This window comes from Ictidomys tridecemlineatus, chromosome 4 (assembly GCF_052094955.1).
Source record: "Ictidomys tridecemlineatus isolate mIctTri1 chromosome 4, mIctTri1.hap1, whole genome shotgun sequence".
NCBI lineage: Eukaryota > Metazoa > Chordata > Mammalia > Rodentia > Sciuridae > Ictidomys > Ictidomys tridecemlineatus.
This window is the reverse complement of record NC_135480.1, coordinates 30,801,292-30,817,799: the sequence shown is the minus strand read 5'-3', so window position 1 is coordinate 30,817,799 and position 16,508 is coordinate 30,801,292. Positions and strand designations below refer to the sequence as shown.

Here is a 16,508-nt window from a genome sequence, read left to right as displayed (position 1 = left end):
ATAGGCAATTACACAAAATACAGGATTGCAACCAAACTTTGTTTTTAAAAGATGAGTTTTTGACACTTAAGGATTTCATTCCAAACTCTCAATTATATAATTACAAAAAAAAAATCCATGTTTCAGGAAAACATCCTTAATCCTAACATAAAATTCATGTCACTTATCACAAAGTTAGACGGTCAAGTTTATAAATGAGAAACTAAACAGAAGCAGTATTTACAAATTTAGACAACATGAGACATTGTGAAGAAACTTGTGGTAATAACACACTACATACTTTCACACACTACATTTCCAAGTGATACCTTTGTAAATAATAAGATAAACATCAGAGTGTGAGGACTTTAACTTAAATTCAAAGTCATCATGTTGAGGACTTTAAATTCAAGGTTGTAATTATGAAAGCTTTAAATTCAAGGTCTTAGTGACAAAGACTTTAAATTCAAGGACAGATTGTCTAAGAAAGGACAAACCATTAGCATTCAAGTTATTTAGTCAATTAGTTCCCCGTGAGTACAAAATATTAGGAATCACTAAATGAATTAGTCTAATTATAAATTTTTTTTCATTTCTAAATATTTCACAACTGTAAGAAGTCTTTTCACAGAATCATTCAGTCACATAGTTTCTCTCTATCCTTGAGTAGGTATTTCTGCTACATTTTAAATCCTTATTTCAAAACAATTCCCTCTCCATTTCTATATTTTTTGTAAGTAGAAAATATTTTAAAACAGAGAACTATCTGTTCCTTAGCTAGAAATGGGAACTGCCTGTTCCTTTACTGACTCCTGGAAAAGAAAATTCCCAATTCCTCTTCTACCTCAAAACCACAAAGCAAACCAAAACAATCCAATTCCTAATGTAGTGTCGCCCAGGACCCAGGGCCTGGAACAATATTTCATGCTAGTTTCCTGCTATATGCCAAGCACAATTTAGTTATTTTACATTATTGAGAATTCTATTTAACAGACTAGAGTCATCCAGTGCTTCCGCCAGCAGAAGGCGGGCTAAAAAAGGCGGGAGCAGCGGCGCCTGCGAATGGGAACGTCAAAGACTCTCCTCCTCCTCTCCTCCTCTTCGTCTTCATCTGATTCGTCCATGTCGGCTGACTCATCATCATCTTCTTCTTCTTCCTCCTCTTCTTCTTCTTCCATCTCTTCATATTCATCAGGACCCATTTCCTTGAAAGAGAAAACAATCTTTTGATAAGATTATTGTCCATTAGTTTTTTATAGTAATTTAATGCAAATTCTCATTTATCTAGAATCCATACATGCCCAAATGAGTTTTGACAGACTGTAAGAGTGTAGTTTTCATAATGCACATGCTGATGCAGACTCTAAAATATATACTGTTATGATGGTAGACATATTTCACTAAGACAATACTTACTCCCACACAGTAGTTGTAATTCATACAATATAGCAAGTAGACTACTAACAGTCCAAGATAAAGTTTTACTGAACTTCTCCTACTAATGTACTACATAACAATTCTTGGTTTCTCTATATATTTACAGAAAAGAGGATGTGAAAATATCAGGTATGACCTCTATTGGTAACTTTAATGCACTATCAGAAAGAGGTCTCAAAAGATTTTTATTGAGCTCCTACCAAAAAGACACATCATTTTAATTCAAACATCGGTAGCCTCTAACTTTAAAAAAGTTCTTTATTTTTTTAGTGACTTAAAACAACAACAGTCATATATTCTCTCTCCTGGTTTCTGCAGATTGGGTATCTGGGAAGTACTCAATGGGGTTGTTCTCGCTTGAGCACTTGTGATGTCACAATCAGATGGCAGTTGGAACTGGTGTCACCTCAAGGGTTTCTTCACTCACATGTCTGGTACTGGGTTGGGGTAATCCAAGTCTCCAGACTGAAACAGCTGGGGCTCCTAGTACCGCCTTCTATGTGGTGTCTCTCTATATGGTCTCTCCAGCACAGCGGCTTCATGGTAACTAGACTTCTTGTGTGGTGGCTCAGGGCAGCAAAGGCATGTGTTCCAGGAGAGCGAGAACTAGGATGAAGGCGTATTGCCCTTTTCAAAGTTAGCTTCAGAAGTCAGTGTCACTTGCCAATTCACTAGAAGTGTACCACTAAGATGGATCCACACTGTGGGGAAAGGGCAGCCTCTGCTCTAACAGTCACTTGTTGGAGGCTCTAGAACAGGACAGGAGTGATGATGAACGTGCACTATCTAAACATCTCTTGGAAATTTCAGTTTTGCTCAAGCAATGCCTCTAAGCAAGCCTTGACCTATTCCTGACTGCAAATTTTCTCTGTCTGATATAACAACTCTTAAATGTTGTTATATCAGACAGAATTCCAGTTGGTAATCTGAGAAAAACTGGAAACTTCAGGCATGATGTCAGCGAAAGTCCTTCCGTCAGGGCTCTTATGGCACTCTATGATCCAGCACCCCCGCCCTCTGACCTCACCTTACCGGTCTGCTCCCCTCCTTGTTCACCCAGCTCAAGCCATACTGGCCTCTTTGGTTCACATACCCGCCACACAACTGCGTCAGAACCTCCGCACCTGCTGCCCCTTGGCTGAATAGTCTTCTTGCACATATCCACCCGGCACCCTCTGCTCCTTTCATGTCTCAGCTTAAGTGTCACCAAGGCCTTTCCTGACACATCTTTACATCAGAGCCCAACAGGACACTCCTTATCCCCTGACTGTTCTCCACGGCACTGGCACTCATTACTCGTTACTACTTGACACAAGCACACAGTGTTTGTTACAGCTTTTCTTCTAATTGGAATGTAAATTTCAAGGCAAGAATTTTGATTGTATTGTTGACTATAGTACTCAAATATTTGTTGAATGAGAAAATGAATTAATGTAGGAGAAAGGATTTGGGTCACTTAGAATTTTATTTTCATACTAACAATAACAATCCGAAAAGATACACAGATGTGTCGTATAAGATATCCCATTATTTGTTTCCGTTTTTTTTGTTTTTTTAATCTAAGGAATGACAACTTTAAAGTTCAGTAGGTCCCAAAGGCAAGAAGGGAAAGACTTTGAAAATACTAAAACATGAGCTCCAGGTAGTATGATTATTAATTACGATAATGAAGAAAACAGAAAAACTTAAGAGATCCATGTGGCTAAAGAGGGAGATGCTCAGATGAAAGTGCTCGTGCATCAACAGCAGATAGAAAGAGGAACACAGCGAAAGAAATAAGTGAGAAGCAGGAGCTTCTACAACACCCTCCGACAAGCACAATAAATGAACAACCTGCCTGCAAGGAAAGACAAAGACTGACCAACAGCATTTTTTAAAATGGCAGAGTATAAAGAAAAAGGAAATGTTAAGCCTTCTAATTAATCAGACTGGTAGAGGACAAAAGAAAGGAGCAAAATAATTGAACTTATATAGCAAGAAAACTAATATAGAAACAAAAGGTTGACCAATACAACCCCCCATTGCCTTTTTTATGTCAGTTAGAAATATGTCCAGAATTCTCATTTATCTTTACTGATTTCTCATCCTTGAGAAGAAACGTTTTCCATAAGGCAGGTCAAGATTTATTTGTGCTTAAGAAGAAACTGAAACTCTAAGTAAATAAATACATAGTTGAGAGGGTTGAGCATGTAATGGGTTTATTTATTGTAATTTTAAAAGGAACTGCTAAGTAAATGTTGTCAAACTTCTCAGTTTTAGCTTCTAATATGGTAATTATCAATGTTATCCATGTAAGCAAGAGTTCTTTGGAGCCCTTACTGAATTTAAGCGTCTGAGAGGGTCATGAAACTGAAATGTTGGAGAATGACTGGTCATGAAACTGAAATGTTGGAGAATGACTGGTCATGAAACTGAAATGTTGGAGAATGACTGTCCTTAAGTAGAGAGCACTTTACACTCGCCCCAATGAATACTGAAGAAAACAATCCTCAAAAGGATCAAGATGACCCAACAGTAGCTTAGCTGCCAAACAAGCTTTAGTGCTCTTTAAACTTCAGGACAAAGTATGTTATGGAGATGAAGAAGGAGATTTCATAATAATAAAAGAATCACTTCATTTAAAAGACACAACAATCCTAAGCACATTTGTACACAATTATAAAGCTTCCAAATACATGAGGCAAGTCTGACAGAACGGAAAAGAGAAATAGACAAAAACTGTAATCTTAGTTGGAAATTTCAACAATCATCTCTTCAGTAGTTGACAAAACAAAGGCCCCCCTCCCCCCAAAGCAATAAATATACAGATATTTGAAAAACACTGTTAACCAGTTTGACCTATATATATTAATATTCCCCTCAATGGCAGAATATACATTCTTTCCAAATACACAAGGATCATTTACCAACATATGTAAATTCTTCACATAAGATTGGGCCATAAAACATTTACAAGTATTGAAAATACAGAGGAAGTTTTCTAACCACAATGAAATTAGGAAACAATAACCAAAAGACAACTGAAAAGTTCCCAAATTTTAGAAATCAACACACTGGTAAAAAAGTCACAGGTCAAAATTAAGTTACAAGGGAAATTTGGGACTATTTTAAACTAATGTTAACAAAAACACACCAAAATTTATGAAATATAGCTAAAACAGTGCTTAGAATTTAAAATCAATAAACTTCTACTTTAAAAAGCTAGAAGAACAAATTAAACCCAAAGTAGAAAAAGAAAGGTAACTATAGAAATCAATGAAATAGAAAAATGAATAGAGAAAAATCAGTGAAATCAAAAGTTGTTCCTTTAATCAACAAAAATGATAATCATGTGATGAACCAAAGAGTAGATATAAAATACCAATATTAAAAACAAAAGAGGACATATGTGACTACAATTCTTGTAGCCATTAAAAGGATATCAAGGGAATATTGTGAATAACTTTACGCCAATAAATTCAACATTTAGATGAAATGGACAAATTCCTTGAAAGGCACAAATTACCAAAACTGAAACAAGAAGAAATAGAAAATATGAATATTAAAGAAATTAAACTCATATTTTAAATTTTTCCCACAAAGAAAACTCCAGTCCATATAGCTTCACAGATGAATATCAACCATTTAAGAATAAGATAGACCAATCTCAGACAGATACTGGGCTAGTGAAAAAATGGAAGTCTGTCACAGGAAGTGGCAAATTTCTAGTACTGGAAATACAATTTCTAGCATTCCTCCATCTGGAAGAAAATTAAAATTTCACTTCCAAATCCAGACTATAGTTTCTTTTCACCATAAAACAAGTATCATGGCCTAAGGGCTCATCATCATCCTTTTCTTTCGGAATAGGAGTTGAGACTGTCATCTCAGGGTCAGGTTAATATCACATCCATCTTTCCAGACTTATTTCAGACCCACCCATCAGGACCAGTCCAGGAGATGGGGGCATTATCTGAACATTCAGTCCTACAACTCAGTTGCATTCTGCATATACAATTCATAGTTTATTCCTACTGTATAATGAGCTTCATAATTTTCCTTTTATCATTTTATAGTCCATAAAATTGGTTACTTTATGCCTGTTATAAGGTAACCCTAAACATGAGGTTTTAAAAATATACGTGGTTGACTTGAGAAATGGTTCCCCAGAAAGAAACTGTTAAAAATACAAATCTACCCATTTACCCTCTTTATCATAATTGCTACAGAATATTTGTTTATTTTACTACACAGGGAATTTTAGCAAAAAAAATTAACTTCCCAGTCTTAATAAAATAAAGTCAATTCTAACTGGTCTAGCATGGTACTTCTCATATTCTAACATATCCAGACCACAGAATTGTTTCTGGAAATAGTGGAAAAGATGACTCTTTAGAACAGGTTAACAGTAGTTTCTCTGGATGAAGAGTAGTGAGTTTAGTTTATCTGCCGTTCATCTCCCCTAACATATTCACCTGCCCAAGATACTTCCATATTTCCTCAGAATGTTCAGGGTTCTGTAGAAACTTACTTACAAATTGCTTGTCTGCCTAACCAAAGATCCTCTGTAGAGTTAATTTTACAAAGTCATATACATCAACACTAGAGGGGAACATTTAACTTACCAGTCGGGCTATTGACACCCTGAATGTCGGACATGCCATATGGAATCGGGGAATGGCAACATTAAAGATCTTGTCTTTAAAGTAAAGAAAATGGAAGGTATAATATCCTTCCATATATCCTGATGTCGTAGAGAATGTGGTACAGCTGGTGTACTCATATACCCGACCTGGGCTGATGATAGGGAATTCACCTGCAGAGAAAACAGTAAAAATACACCGAAGTAGAAAACTTAGCTCCCCATTACAGTAAATAAGGTATGTTCTCTAAGACACTATGTAAATTATGTGAAAGTAAGTGCACAATTTAGGGGTTGGGAATAACTTAAAAAGACACACAACAAAATGTTAACAATGAGGGAATTGTAAGCAAATATTTTATTCCTCTTGACATTTTTCCTATATTCCCCAAATTCTCTACAATGTAGCAGATGGGGAATATAGCCTAAATCACAACAAAATGAAAAAAGGCACATAAATTCAAAGTGTTTTAAGGCATCAAAAACGAAATATTTAAGACATGAGTAATAAGCCAGATGTGATGATTACAGGTCCACACCTACCACCCTAGCAACTCAGGAGGCTGAGATAGGGGAATCTAAGTTCTAGGCCAGCCTCTGTAACTTAGTGAGACCCTGTCTCAAAGTTATGAACAAAAATAACAGGAGATGTAGCTCAGTGCTAAAGCATCCCTGGGTTCAATTCCTAGTACCAAAACAGACATGAGTAATGAAAAAGTGTCCCAGATAGTAGCTCAAACAGGGATAAGGGAAATCTGTTTAACAGCAGCAAGAGAATAAAACATAAGGTTGAGAACTTTCATCCTAAGTATTTAGAACAGACAAAATGTCAAAGTGGGAGTCCTTACACCAATAGACCAAATTAAAAAAAAAAAAAGAATTATGGCCTTAATAAACTTCCTTAGCACTAGATTCAGTCAAAGAAAAATTCACTGTATAAACAGGAAGAGGTGAGTACAGTGGCAGCAATTCGGGAGGCTGGAGCAGAAGGTCATAAGTTTGAAACCAGCCTTGCCAACTTATCAAGACTATCTCACAAAATAAGGAAGGGAGGAAGGGAGGAAGGGAGGCAGGGAGGAAGGGAGGGAGGGAGGGAGGGAGGAAGGAAGGAAGGAAGAGGGCAGGAGGTGTAACTCAATGGTATAGTGCCCCTGGATTCAATCCTCATTATTACAAAAGATAAACAAACAAATGGAGAATATTTATTCACAGCAATAAATTAGAAAACGTTAAACTGAATGCTATGTACCTGCAGGACTAATATAATAAGAGTATACAGCTTAGACACTATTTTCCTAAAGCACATATTGAATCCTAAATATTCTGATGGTTCAGAAACTTAGGATAATCTTAATTTTTAATTTTTTTTAAAATTTATTTATTTAGTGGTGCTAGGAATTAAACCCAGAGCCTTGGACATACTAGGCAGGCACTCTACCACTGAGCTACATCTTTAGCCCCCATCATAATTTTTTAAAAAGTTAAATGTCAATGGTAAGCAGAACTAAAGTGAAAAAATTCAAATAATTAAAACATCTGTGCTATTAATTTCAACATCTCCCTCCAAACTTCAAAAAGATTACCAACATGAAATCTATTTTCTCTGTTTATGCCATCTTAACTCACAAAATATAATAATGAATAATCAGTTTTTAAAAAAGAACAATGAAAGCAAGAATATTAACCCCAAATGAGCCTCAGGAAGAGAAATCAATGCCTGAACAATGGAGTTTGGTATAATTTTAGAAAAGTTAACTTTGTGTGTGTGTGTGTGTGTGTGTGTGTGTGTGTGTGTGTGTGTGTGTGTGTGTGTGTGTTTTGCTAGGGACTGAACCCAGGACTTCACACCTGCTAGGCAAGCACTACACCACTGAGCTACACCCCTAGCCTTAGAAAAGTTAACTGATAACAACATCTATACAACACATTTATGGAGGCAAAGTCTAAAATTCCTTTGAATAAACTGATGTGTAAACCTAAAACTTCAGTTACATACCAACTACTCCAGGTCCTTGAACTTCTTCTACATCACCCTTGGCATTTGTTATTCTCCAATAGCGACTGTCCAACTGGCATGCTTTCTCAGGAAGTGCATCCTTTGACATTTCAATCCTGGAGAAAAATGATAAAAGATACAAATCTGAAATTTGTGTGTTTTCTTTTGTTTAAGAGCTACAGTATTAAGAGTTAATACATGAAAGAAAATTTCCAAAGGAAACTAGGAAACCCAAACAAAAGTCAAATATTATCTAAGTTCTAAGTTTTTCTAAGTTTCTCTAAGTTCTCAGAGATATTGGCTTAAATAGTTTAGTTTCCCCACAAGAAATGCTTTCACTCAATTTATGCACTTAACTTTCAGTGAGGATCAACCTTACAAAGGGCAACATAAATATAAAGAAATACAATGGTAAGAAGTCTCTCTTGCTGTTCAAATAAAGATCTATTCAGCAAATGCTTTCTAGAGTATATTGCCATTAAAAAATATCCAAAGAAGTGATGGTATTTCTTTCCCAGTTTTGTTTCATTTCCATCAGCTTCTAAAAACCTCAAAGCAAAATGTCAACAGTTACCAGAATTAAACTTCACTTCTGTTTCTCCATTATCATCTCCCTCTTTCTCTAGGAATCTGCTATCTTTTATTTTCACTTTGAGTGCCCTATAAGTACATATTTTAAGTGTTTCTTAATCCTACAAGGATCTCAATTAAATAAAACAAAAACCACCTATACCTATATTTGGACATTTTAAAGGCTACATGTAATACCAAAATCCCAGGATGCTTTCTCTTGGGTATATATTATTAAAATACCTGAAGTATGTATAGAAGCCCTTTTTTTTGGCAGGGACAGGGTGGGGAGGCAGCCTGGGGATTGAATTGAACTCAGGGGTGCTTAACCATTGAGCCACATCCCCAGTCATTTTTTATTTATTTTTTTTTTATTTTGAGAAAGGGTCTCACTAAGTTGCTTAGGGGCTCACTAAGTTGTTGAGGCTAACCTCTAACTTGTGATCCTCCTGCATCAGCCTCCAGAATCGCTGGGATTACAGGCATGCACCACAGTGCCCAGTTTACATGCATTTTATATACTAAAATATATAAAAAATATATTTTAGGGGCTAGGGTTGTGGCTTAGCAGTAGAGCACTCGCCTAGCATGTGTGAGGCCCTAGGTTCAATCCTCAGAACCACATTAAAATAAAGGTACTGTGTCTAACTACAACTAAAAAATAATATTTAAAAAAATACATTTAAAAATTTTATATTTTATTTATGAAATAAACAGCTTAATATTTTCTATAGATATATTAAAATGAAATATATATTTAACATATGTAATATATTTTATATATTGTAAATATTTAAATTAATATTTCCTTTATAAAATACGCATCTTATATTAGAATATAAATATCCATAAATATTTTTCTATGGAAACATACATGTTTTATACATATAAAATATTTAATGTATAAAAATATATAAAAATGTATTTTAAAATAAAGTATCCTTACTCCCTTGGAGACTGTCATAACAGAATACTTCTAACAAGAGTAAGTTTTAAAGATTTGCTTTTAATCAAATCCACAATAACATGTAAAACCTACATACAGCACTCAGGAAATATTTATTAGATTTTTTCAATTGAATATACACAAGAGAGATGAAACTTAAAATGCAAGGTTTTATGTTTGGCAACTGACAGCTTCTAGAATTCATTTCAATTCTAATATAGAGCTTTGATGATTATAACTCAGTTATAATCACAGTACCTGGCACAATACTTTATACCCAGTATATGGCCAAGAAATAATTTAAATAACTTAGAGGTTAATAATAAAGTCAAAGTCCATTACAAAAACTCTATTTATCTACCTTCCTCCAAATTTCAGCAAGAAATTATCTTTCAAAATGCATTTTAGGGCTAGGGATGTAGCTCAGTAGTAGAGAGCTTGTCTAGCATACACCAGACCCTATGTACAAAGCCTTTTATATATCACATCAAATGGGGCAAGAGCAACCCACTTATTGGATATATTCCACCATGAACTGAAAGGCAGCCCCATTTAAAATTCTCACCTGATGCGGTATGTAAAGAAATAGTGGGGTGGGTGGACAGAGCTGAGTTCTGGCAGAAATGATGTGGAAACTGACACTGTTATATCCCCAGTTGTTGCCACGCACTCCGGATCGTGAACATATCTAGAAAATTTTAAAAATTAAATATGTTAAAAACAATTTCAATTCCACAAAAGGTTTAAAAAGATACAATGCACAATTGCTTATACTTTAGGATGAAAATTTAAATTGAAATCATATTAAATTTAAAACAAAATTAGAAACATATTAAACTCTGGCTTAGTAATGACAGCAATCAAGGACAATGACCAGTGGTTCAAATAATGGATTGCATTTGGTAATTATTTTGGAAACTAAAATAAAAAGAAAATTTTGGAAATATCTGAAATCCAGCTACATATGCTAAATGATGGCTCTGACAAGAAAAAGAATGTATAAAATATATATATAAGTATGTACTGTGAGCCTCTAATGTATAATTAAACTACTGTTCCTGTCCCTATACCAAAGGCATCTAATAAGTAATTAATATTTTGTTTCTGCCACAAAAGCTACTATGAACCAGTATCACCTCTAATACTAACTATAACACTTAAATGCTCCAGTTAGAGATAATAAAAAATATTTGCCAGGAGTTGCTGTCTTGTCGTTCATAATAAATCTATTCATTGGCAAAGAGTCTTTTTTTTCCCCCAGAGAAACTATATACCTAATATTGATTCACAGCTTCTAAATTAAAGTCAGTTTTCTGTCTGCATGTTCCAAGATAAGAAAAATCCTAACTGATTAAGTATTTAAATGTTTTGGCTTTGAAGTTAAGAATAAAATAGTAAGATTCAAGATAATGAGAGGTTCTGTTATTAACCTTCTTGGGGAAACTTCATCTCATGATCTGTGATGAATGGCTTTTTCTGAATTTTAATCATTTCCATCCAAAAAGCCCCAAATGAAATACCTGAAAATTTGGTCTCTGATGATGGGGAAGCCACCTGATACAACATTGTTGACATAAGAGGTAAACCAGTCAGTAAAAGTAGCACCTATAAGCCAGAAAGGGAGAAAAATAAGAAAAAAAAAAAAAAAAAAAGGACAAATCATTTTTGCAAAATCTACACAAGAAACAAATAATTTCTCTATGCTTAAGGTGTGATACTAAAACTGGAACTATTTAGAGATATCTATTCTCTATTCTATCTACATTATTTCCTTAGAATTCTTTCCCTCTCCTTCCTCCCAATTTTTGTTTGGGAATCCCACAGCTATCTTCAAACTATTTTTTAAGTGTACTTGATAACACTTTCTGGTACAATAATGAAAAACCTACATATAATTTCTAAAACACATAAAACAAAGGAGATACAGCAATGTCTAGGAAGAATCTATAAGAAAAATACCAGTACCTATTCGCAGATGAACAGTATACATACTGGTTCAGTTACATCCTGACTCACATTCAAAATTCTGGCACAAGCCAGGCTTAGTCTGGTCATCTACCAAGGACATGGCATTGTAGAGTTCTGGGCATCAGGCCAATCCCAAAGTGGTCTAGTTGCATACTACTACATATTCAGTCGCTCAGTGACCTTTATATTCTCAGTGACCAGCTTGAAGCAGAAAAGAATTATGGGAACAGCTGAGTCCAGACCCAGAATGTAGTAACAGGATCAATGACAAGTATTTAGATGAGTTATATTTATATAACTAGGTAATACAACATAGCTCCATCAGACCCTGTGATTTACTGTTAATACAGCTCAATACCTAACACATATTAATCCCTTAATGTGTTCAATCAATTTCTTTGTAATCTGGTTTCGATTAACTCAGTTCTGCATCCACCAAACTGAATGTTAAATGCTAAATGTATAGTTCTTATTATCTTATTTAGGGTATGATAGAAGATACAATTTAGCTTAAATCTGAGAATACAAAGCTTTCAAATTTTAAAGGCACTAAAAGAAGGAAAACTATAATAGTTGGCTTTTTTCTCAATGTCTCCTAATGGCCCATCTGCCTTGACCCATTATTTATTAAATGCTATTTTGTCCAAAGATCGCTGATCAGCCATACATTTTTTTATATTTATTTTTTAGTTTTAGGTGGACACAATATCTTTCTTTTATTTTTTTTAATGTGGTGCTGAGAATTGAACCCAGTGCCTCACACATGCTAGGCGAGCACGCTACCACTGAGCTACATCCCCAGCCCCAGCCATCCATTTTGAATAAGATATTAGGGAGGTATATGAATAATATCGTTAAAATTCACAAAAGACTCTGGGTTTGATCCCCAGGTACAACAAAAGAGGAAAAACATCATAGAAGGTATAATTTTACATTTTATTTTTTATTCCTTGCATGTACCTCTTTTCATCTCCTACTAGATTTCTTACTTTACATATTTTAATGTATTTTTACTCAAGTTTACGTTTTTAGAACTAGTAATTTCACCGAAGAGTTTTAAAAATAATTTTGTGTTCCTCATGAAATGTCACATAAGAAATGAGTTTTTTATGGTTTGCATAAAAAGGAAATTGGCATGATATACTTAAGTGTACTTTAACTTATTACAAAACAAACTAATATATGTTCTTTAAGGTAAGAACAGAGTAGGCAGCATTCACTATTAAGCTCATCTTAAGTATCTATTAATAGAGCACTGAATGCCTAGAGCTATCATCCTATGAAACTGAAACCTAATTGAATTCAGATGCAATTTACATGTTCTCAAGTAATTTACCTTCTAAACTAAGCCCATGTGTGAGTTTCTTTGGTAGTAGTGGGTTTTGCCAAGATAATAAAAGGAAGCTGCTCTTCCCCCAGCACTGACTTCCCACTTCCTCTCTCCTCAGTGATCTCACATCTCTTTCCTTGCTCTCCCATTCTAGGAGAAATCCCAGCTTCTATGATAGCATTATCAGACTACTGTTAGTACTCTGTTGCAATTGTTTCTTCTGTACTATATCAGATGAACACCAAACTAAGTAAGAAACTCAGAGCCACCAGCAGCTTACCTTATTGTTCCAGCAGCCTCTAGTTCATGAACTGAGTAGCACTACTGAGCTAAAGCTGTGATGGTCATCTCTGACGGTGTGTCATGCAAAGATGCCAGGGGTGGGGGGCGGGGGGCGGGGGGCAACCAGCATGTGCACAATCTCCAGAAAGTGCTTAACTTAAAACCAGAGACCACATGAGTCAGAGTGACTTGAAAGCTAGGGCCTAAATTTAAAAGCTTTTTACAACTTACTAGGTAAGGTTTTCTTTTTTTGGGGGGGGGAGGACGGCAGTACTAGAGATTAAACTCAGGGGCACACGACCACTGAGCCACATCCCCAGCCTATTTTGTATTTTATTTAGAGACAGAGTCTCATTGAGTTGCTTAGCACTTTGCTTTTGCTGAATCTGGCTTTGAACTAGCGATCCTCCTGCTCAGCCTCCAGAGCCGCTGGGATTACAGGTAATGTGCCACCACGCCTGGTGAGATCTTCTTGATATTATAAAGAAACCTGGGCTATGTCACAGAATGGAACAAGAGGACACTAATTTTCTGCTTAAGAGTTCAATTAGAAGATATAATTAAATACTAAATACAGACAACTTAACCAGCAAGGCCTTTTTTTTTTTTTTTGCTGGTGATTGAACCCAGGGCCTTGCATATGTTAACCACATTCTCTACCACTGAGTTACCCTCCCAGAACCCCTCTTTACTATTAATATGGTGGGATGTTTAATGTGCCAGCAATGCCTTTAAAAACCAGGACGGTCAGGAAGCTTCTGTTAGATAGATAGAAGGTAAACCTGATAAGACTGGATGAAGAATAAAAGGGTAAGCTGCATTTGCATACCAACTGAAAGGTTCTTAAAAACTATGCATGATGGCACACACCTATAATCCCAGCTACTGGGCTCAGGCAGGAGGATGGCAAGTTCAAGATTATACTGTATAACTTAGCAAGACCTTATCTCAAAATGAAAAAGGGATGTAGTTCAGTGGTAAAGTGCCACTGGGTTCAATCTCCAGTACCAAAGAGAAACTGTAAGAAACACTCTTTTATGGCCAAGAAAAACTAGTTGTGCCAAGGAGTTTCTGAAGCACATAATTCATACTGGTCTTGAAGACTGCTGCTTCTTGAGGTCTCTACTGTGATTTATCATTATCTTACTACAACACTAGCACCAAAAGAGAAAAAGTATGAAGTCACTTTATATAACTCTATCTCCAATTATATATTAATATGATCAATGGAAGATGTATGTATGTGTTAAGGAAACTACACATACAGCAATGCCATGTATCTCACTGATCTATAAGAGCATCAAGAGCACAAGATCACATAGGGCACAATTTTTTTTTCCAATGATAGCTGACATGTAGTACTTTATAAACCAAAAAGCCCTAAAACATCCAAGTATAAAACTGCCAGCTGCTCATAACTGTAAAGGTTTTACCAACTCATTTTTTTTTTAAACTGGGAGGAAGAAAGGGAAAAAATGACATTTTTCTTCTCCTACCTATGATAAACATGTCAATAGCAGCTGGGTTCCGAGCCATTTGGTCCTAAATGAGAAAAAGAATGTAATTGATACAAATACATTTATTTCATTACCTGGATTTTTTCTTGGAACAAGGCAAAACAGATACTAATAAAAATTAGTGTTCTAACCAACATTCAGATATTTCTCACACTTTTAGTTCCAGTTCTTATACTTTAGGCTCTTTCTATAAAGTCCTTGGAAGAATGCAGGACACTTCTCAATAAAATAAACTTAGGTAGTGCTAATATTGTTCCAGTGAACTTAGGAAATTCTCCTTCAAGAACATAATTAGGAAGCTGAGGTTATAAGATATATGGCTTGTTAGCCTAGAAGAAAGGGCTTTTGGTTTCAGAGTCAAGAGATCTGAACAATTCTAGGATGTTCTAAAGCTAAATTTATTAAAAGTCAGAAGCATATGTTACAATTAATTACTTCAACAAGAAGTTCCTCATTACTTTCTCTTAAACTTAAAATGTCTTAACACAAATCACAGCTTTCGGTCTATATATACAATAGCATGCAATGTTTGCCCATGGTAAAATTTTCTTTTGGCATTCCGTTCCATTATGTCGGAATATCAGCTCTCTAAAATGCACAATGCTCTGTATCTCTTCTACAACCCTGATAACATCTAAAGCACACCTTTGTATGTTTATTAGTATGTATCCCAAAAAACACATTAACACTTCCTACTTACTGGACATTGGTAGAAAACTTCATTTTTGTTTCGGCCCTCTGCAGCTTCCACTGCTATGTACTGACTCAAACCAGTATGTATGCAAAAAGTTAAAGGGAGACAGTATTTCAGCCCCTGTCTCTGCTGGAATCCTCCGGCAGCCGTATCGACATCTAACAAATCTTCAGAACGATAGTGATTAGACAGCGCCATACTTCCCAACAACCTGAGGAGATGAAAATGAAATGAAAAAACTCACAGTGTCAAACAAATAGCTGTGCTTCATATTTTTGATGAGTAATTTCATACTGATGACTTTATAAGTACTGATTAGCATAATTCTAAACTGGGAAAACTAAAACACTACAGTTCTACATATTCAAACTCTTTTTGATCAGACAGAAGGTTCTGATTTAAATTAAATGTCTAAATTGTCTAAATGTCAGCTTAAAGAAAAAAGAAATGTAATTTTATTTCTTTAAAGAATCCATCTTGCCATGATCTATTCATTTGCCAATGTTTTGCTATATGTATGGTTAATTTAATTTTTAAAGGGATAAGTTCTCTGATAACTTTATCTTGATACATCCTTTAGTTTACTCCATAAAACCAGACAATATAATCAGGCTAAACATTGTAAATCAGACAGACTGGCCTCAGCTATGTCCCATTTCACAAACTTGAAATCTGCAAGGTAAAAGAAATCAATCTTGCTTCATATATGTGGACAATAATGTAGGTAAAGGGTTACCTGATGGTTCCTAATGTGATTCATCTTTTTAGAAGTCTTAAATAGGCCATTCAATTATATGTTGCACTTGAAAAAGATAAAACTCTTTTCTTTTTTTAAAACTTTCTGGTACTGTGATTAAACCCAGGGTCAGGCATGCCTGGGCAAGCATTCTACCATTAAATTACATCTGCAGACCCAAATTATCACTTTTTTTTAACATGTAGACTAGATAGAATCCATATCAAACTCTCCAAACAATTTACCTGGCCTATAGCAGGATGAACATGTCAAGAGTTCTTAACAGTTTAATTACAACATATTCACAATTATACTTAAGCCCTCTCCCCTCTTACTCATTTCCCTTTCCTTCACCAGACTTCACTTTTTTTTTAAGAGAGAGAGAGAGAGAGAGAGAGAGAGAGAGAAATTTTTTTAATATTTATTTTTAGT

General features: G+C 35.2%; 1 protein-coding gene across 2 annotated transcripts in view; it reads right to left on the bottom strand.

The window, feature by feature from the left end:
- Window positions 1–20: 20 nt before the first annotated feature.
- Window positions 21–16,508, bottom strand: part of Fbxo3 (F-box protein 3) — a 31,782-nt gene continuing 15,294 nt past the window's right edge. Inside the window, exons 5-11 of one of the 2 annotated variants that reach the window (XM_005327426.4) lie at window positions 15,347–15,551; window positions 14,626–14,671; window positions 11,070–11,154; window positions 10,115–10,237; window positions 8,034–8,149; window positions 6,021–6,211; window positions 21–1,184 (exon numbers count right to left, since the gene is read on the bottom strand). In XM_005327426.4, coding sequence (XP_005327483.1) covers window positions 1,011–1,184; window positions 6,021–6,211; window positions 8,034–8,149; window positions 10,115–10,237; window positions 11,070–11,154; window positions 14,626–14,671; window positions 15,347–15,551 — 940 coding nt within the window. In that variant the 3' untranslated portion in view covers window positions 21–1,010. Of the gene's footprint in view, window positions 1,185–1,656; window positions 4,927–6,020; window positions 6,212–8,033; window positions 8,150–10,114; window positions 10,238–11,069; window positions 11,155–14,625; window positions 14,672–15,346; window positions 15,552–16,508 lie in introns of those variants that run through there. The other variant, XM_013359622.3, reaches the window with a different exon arrangement.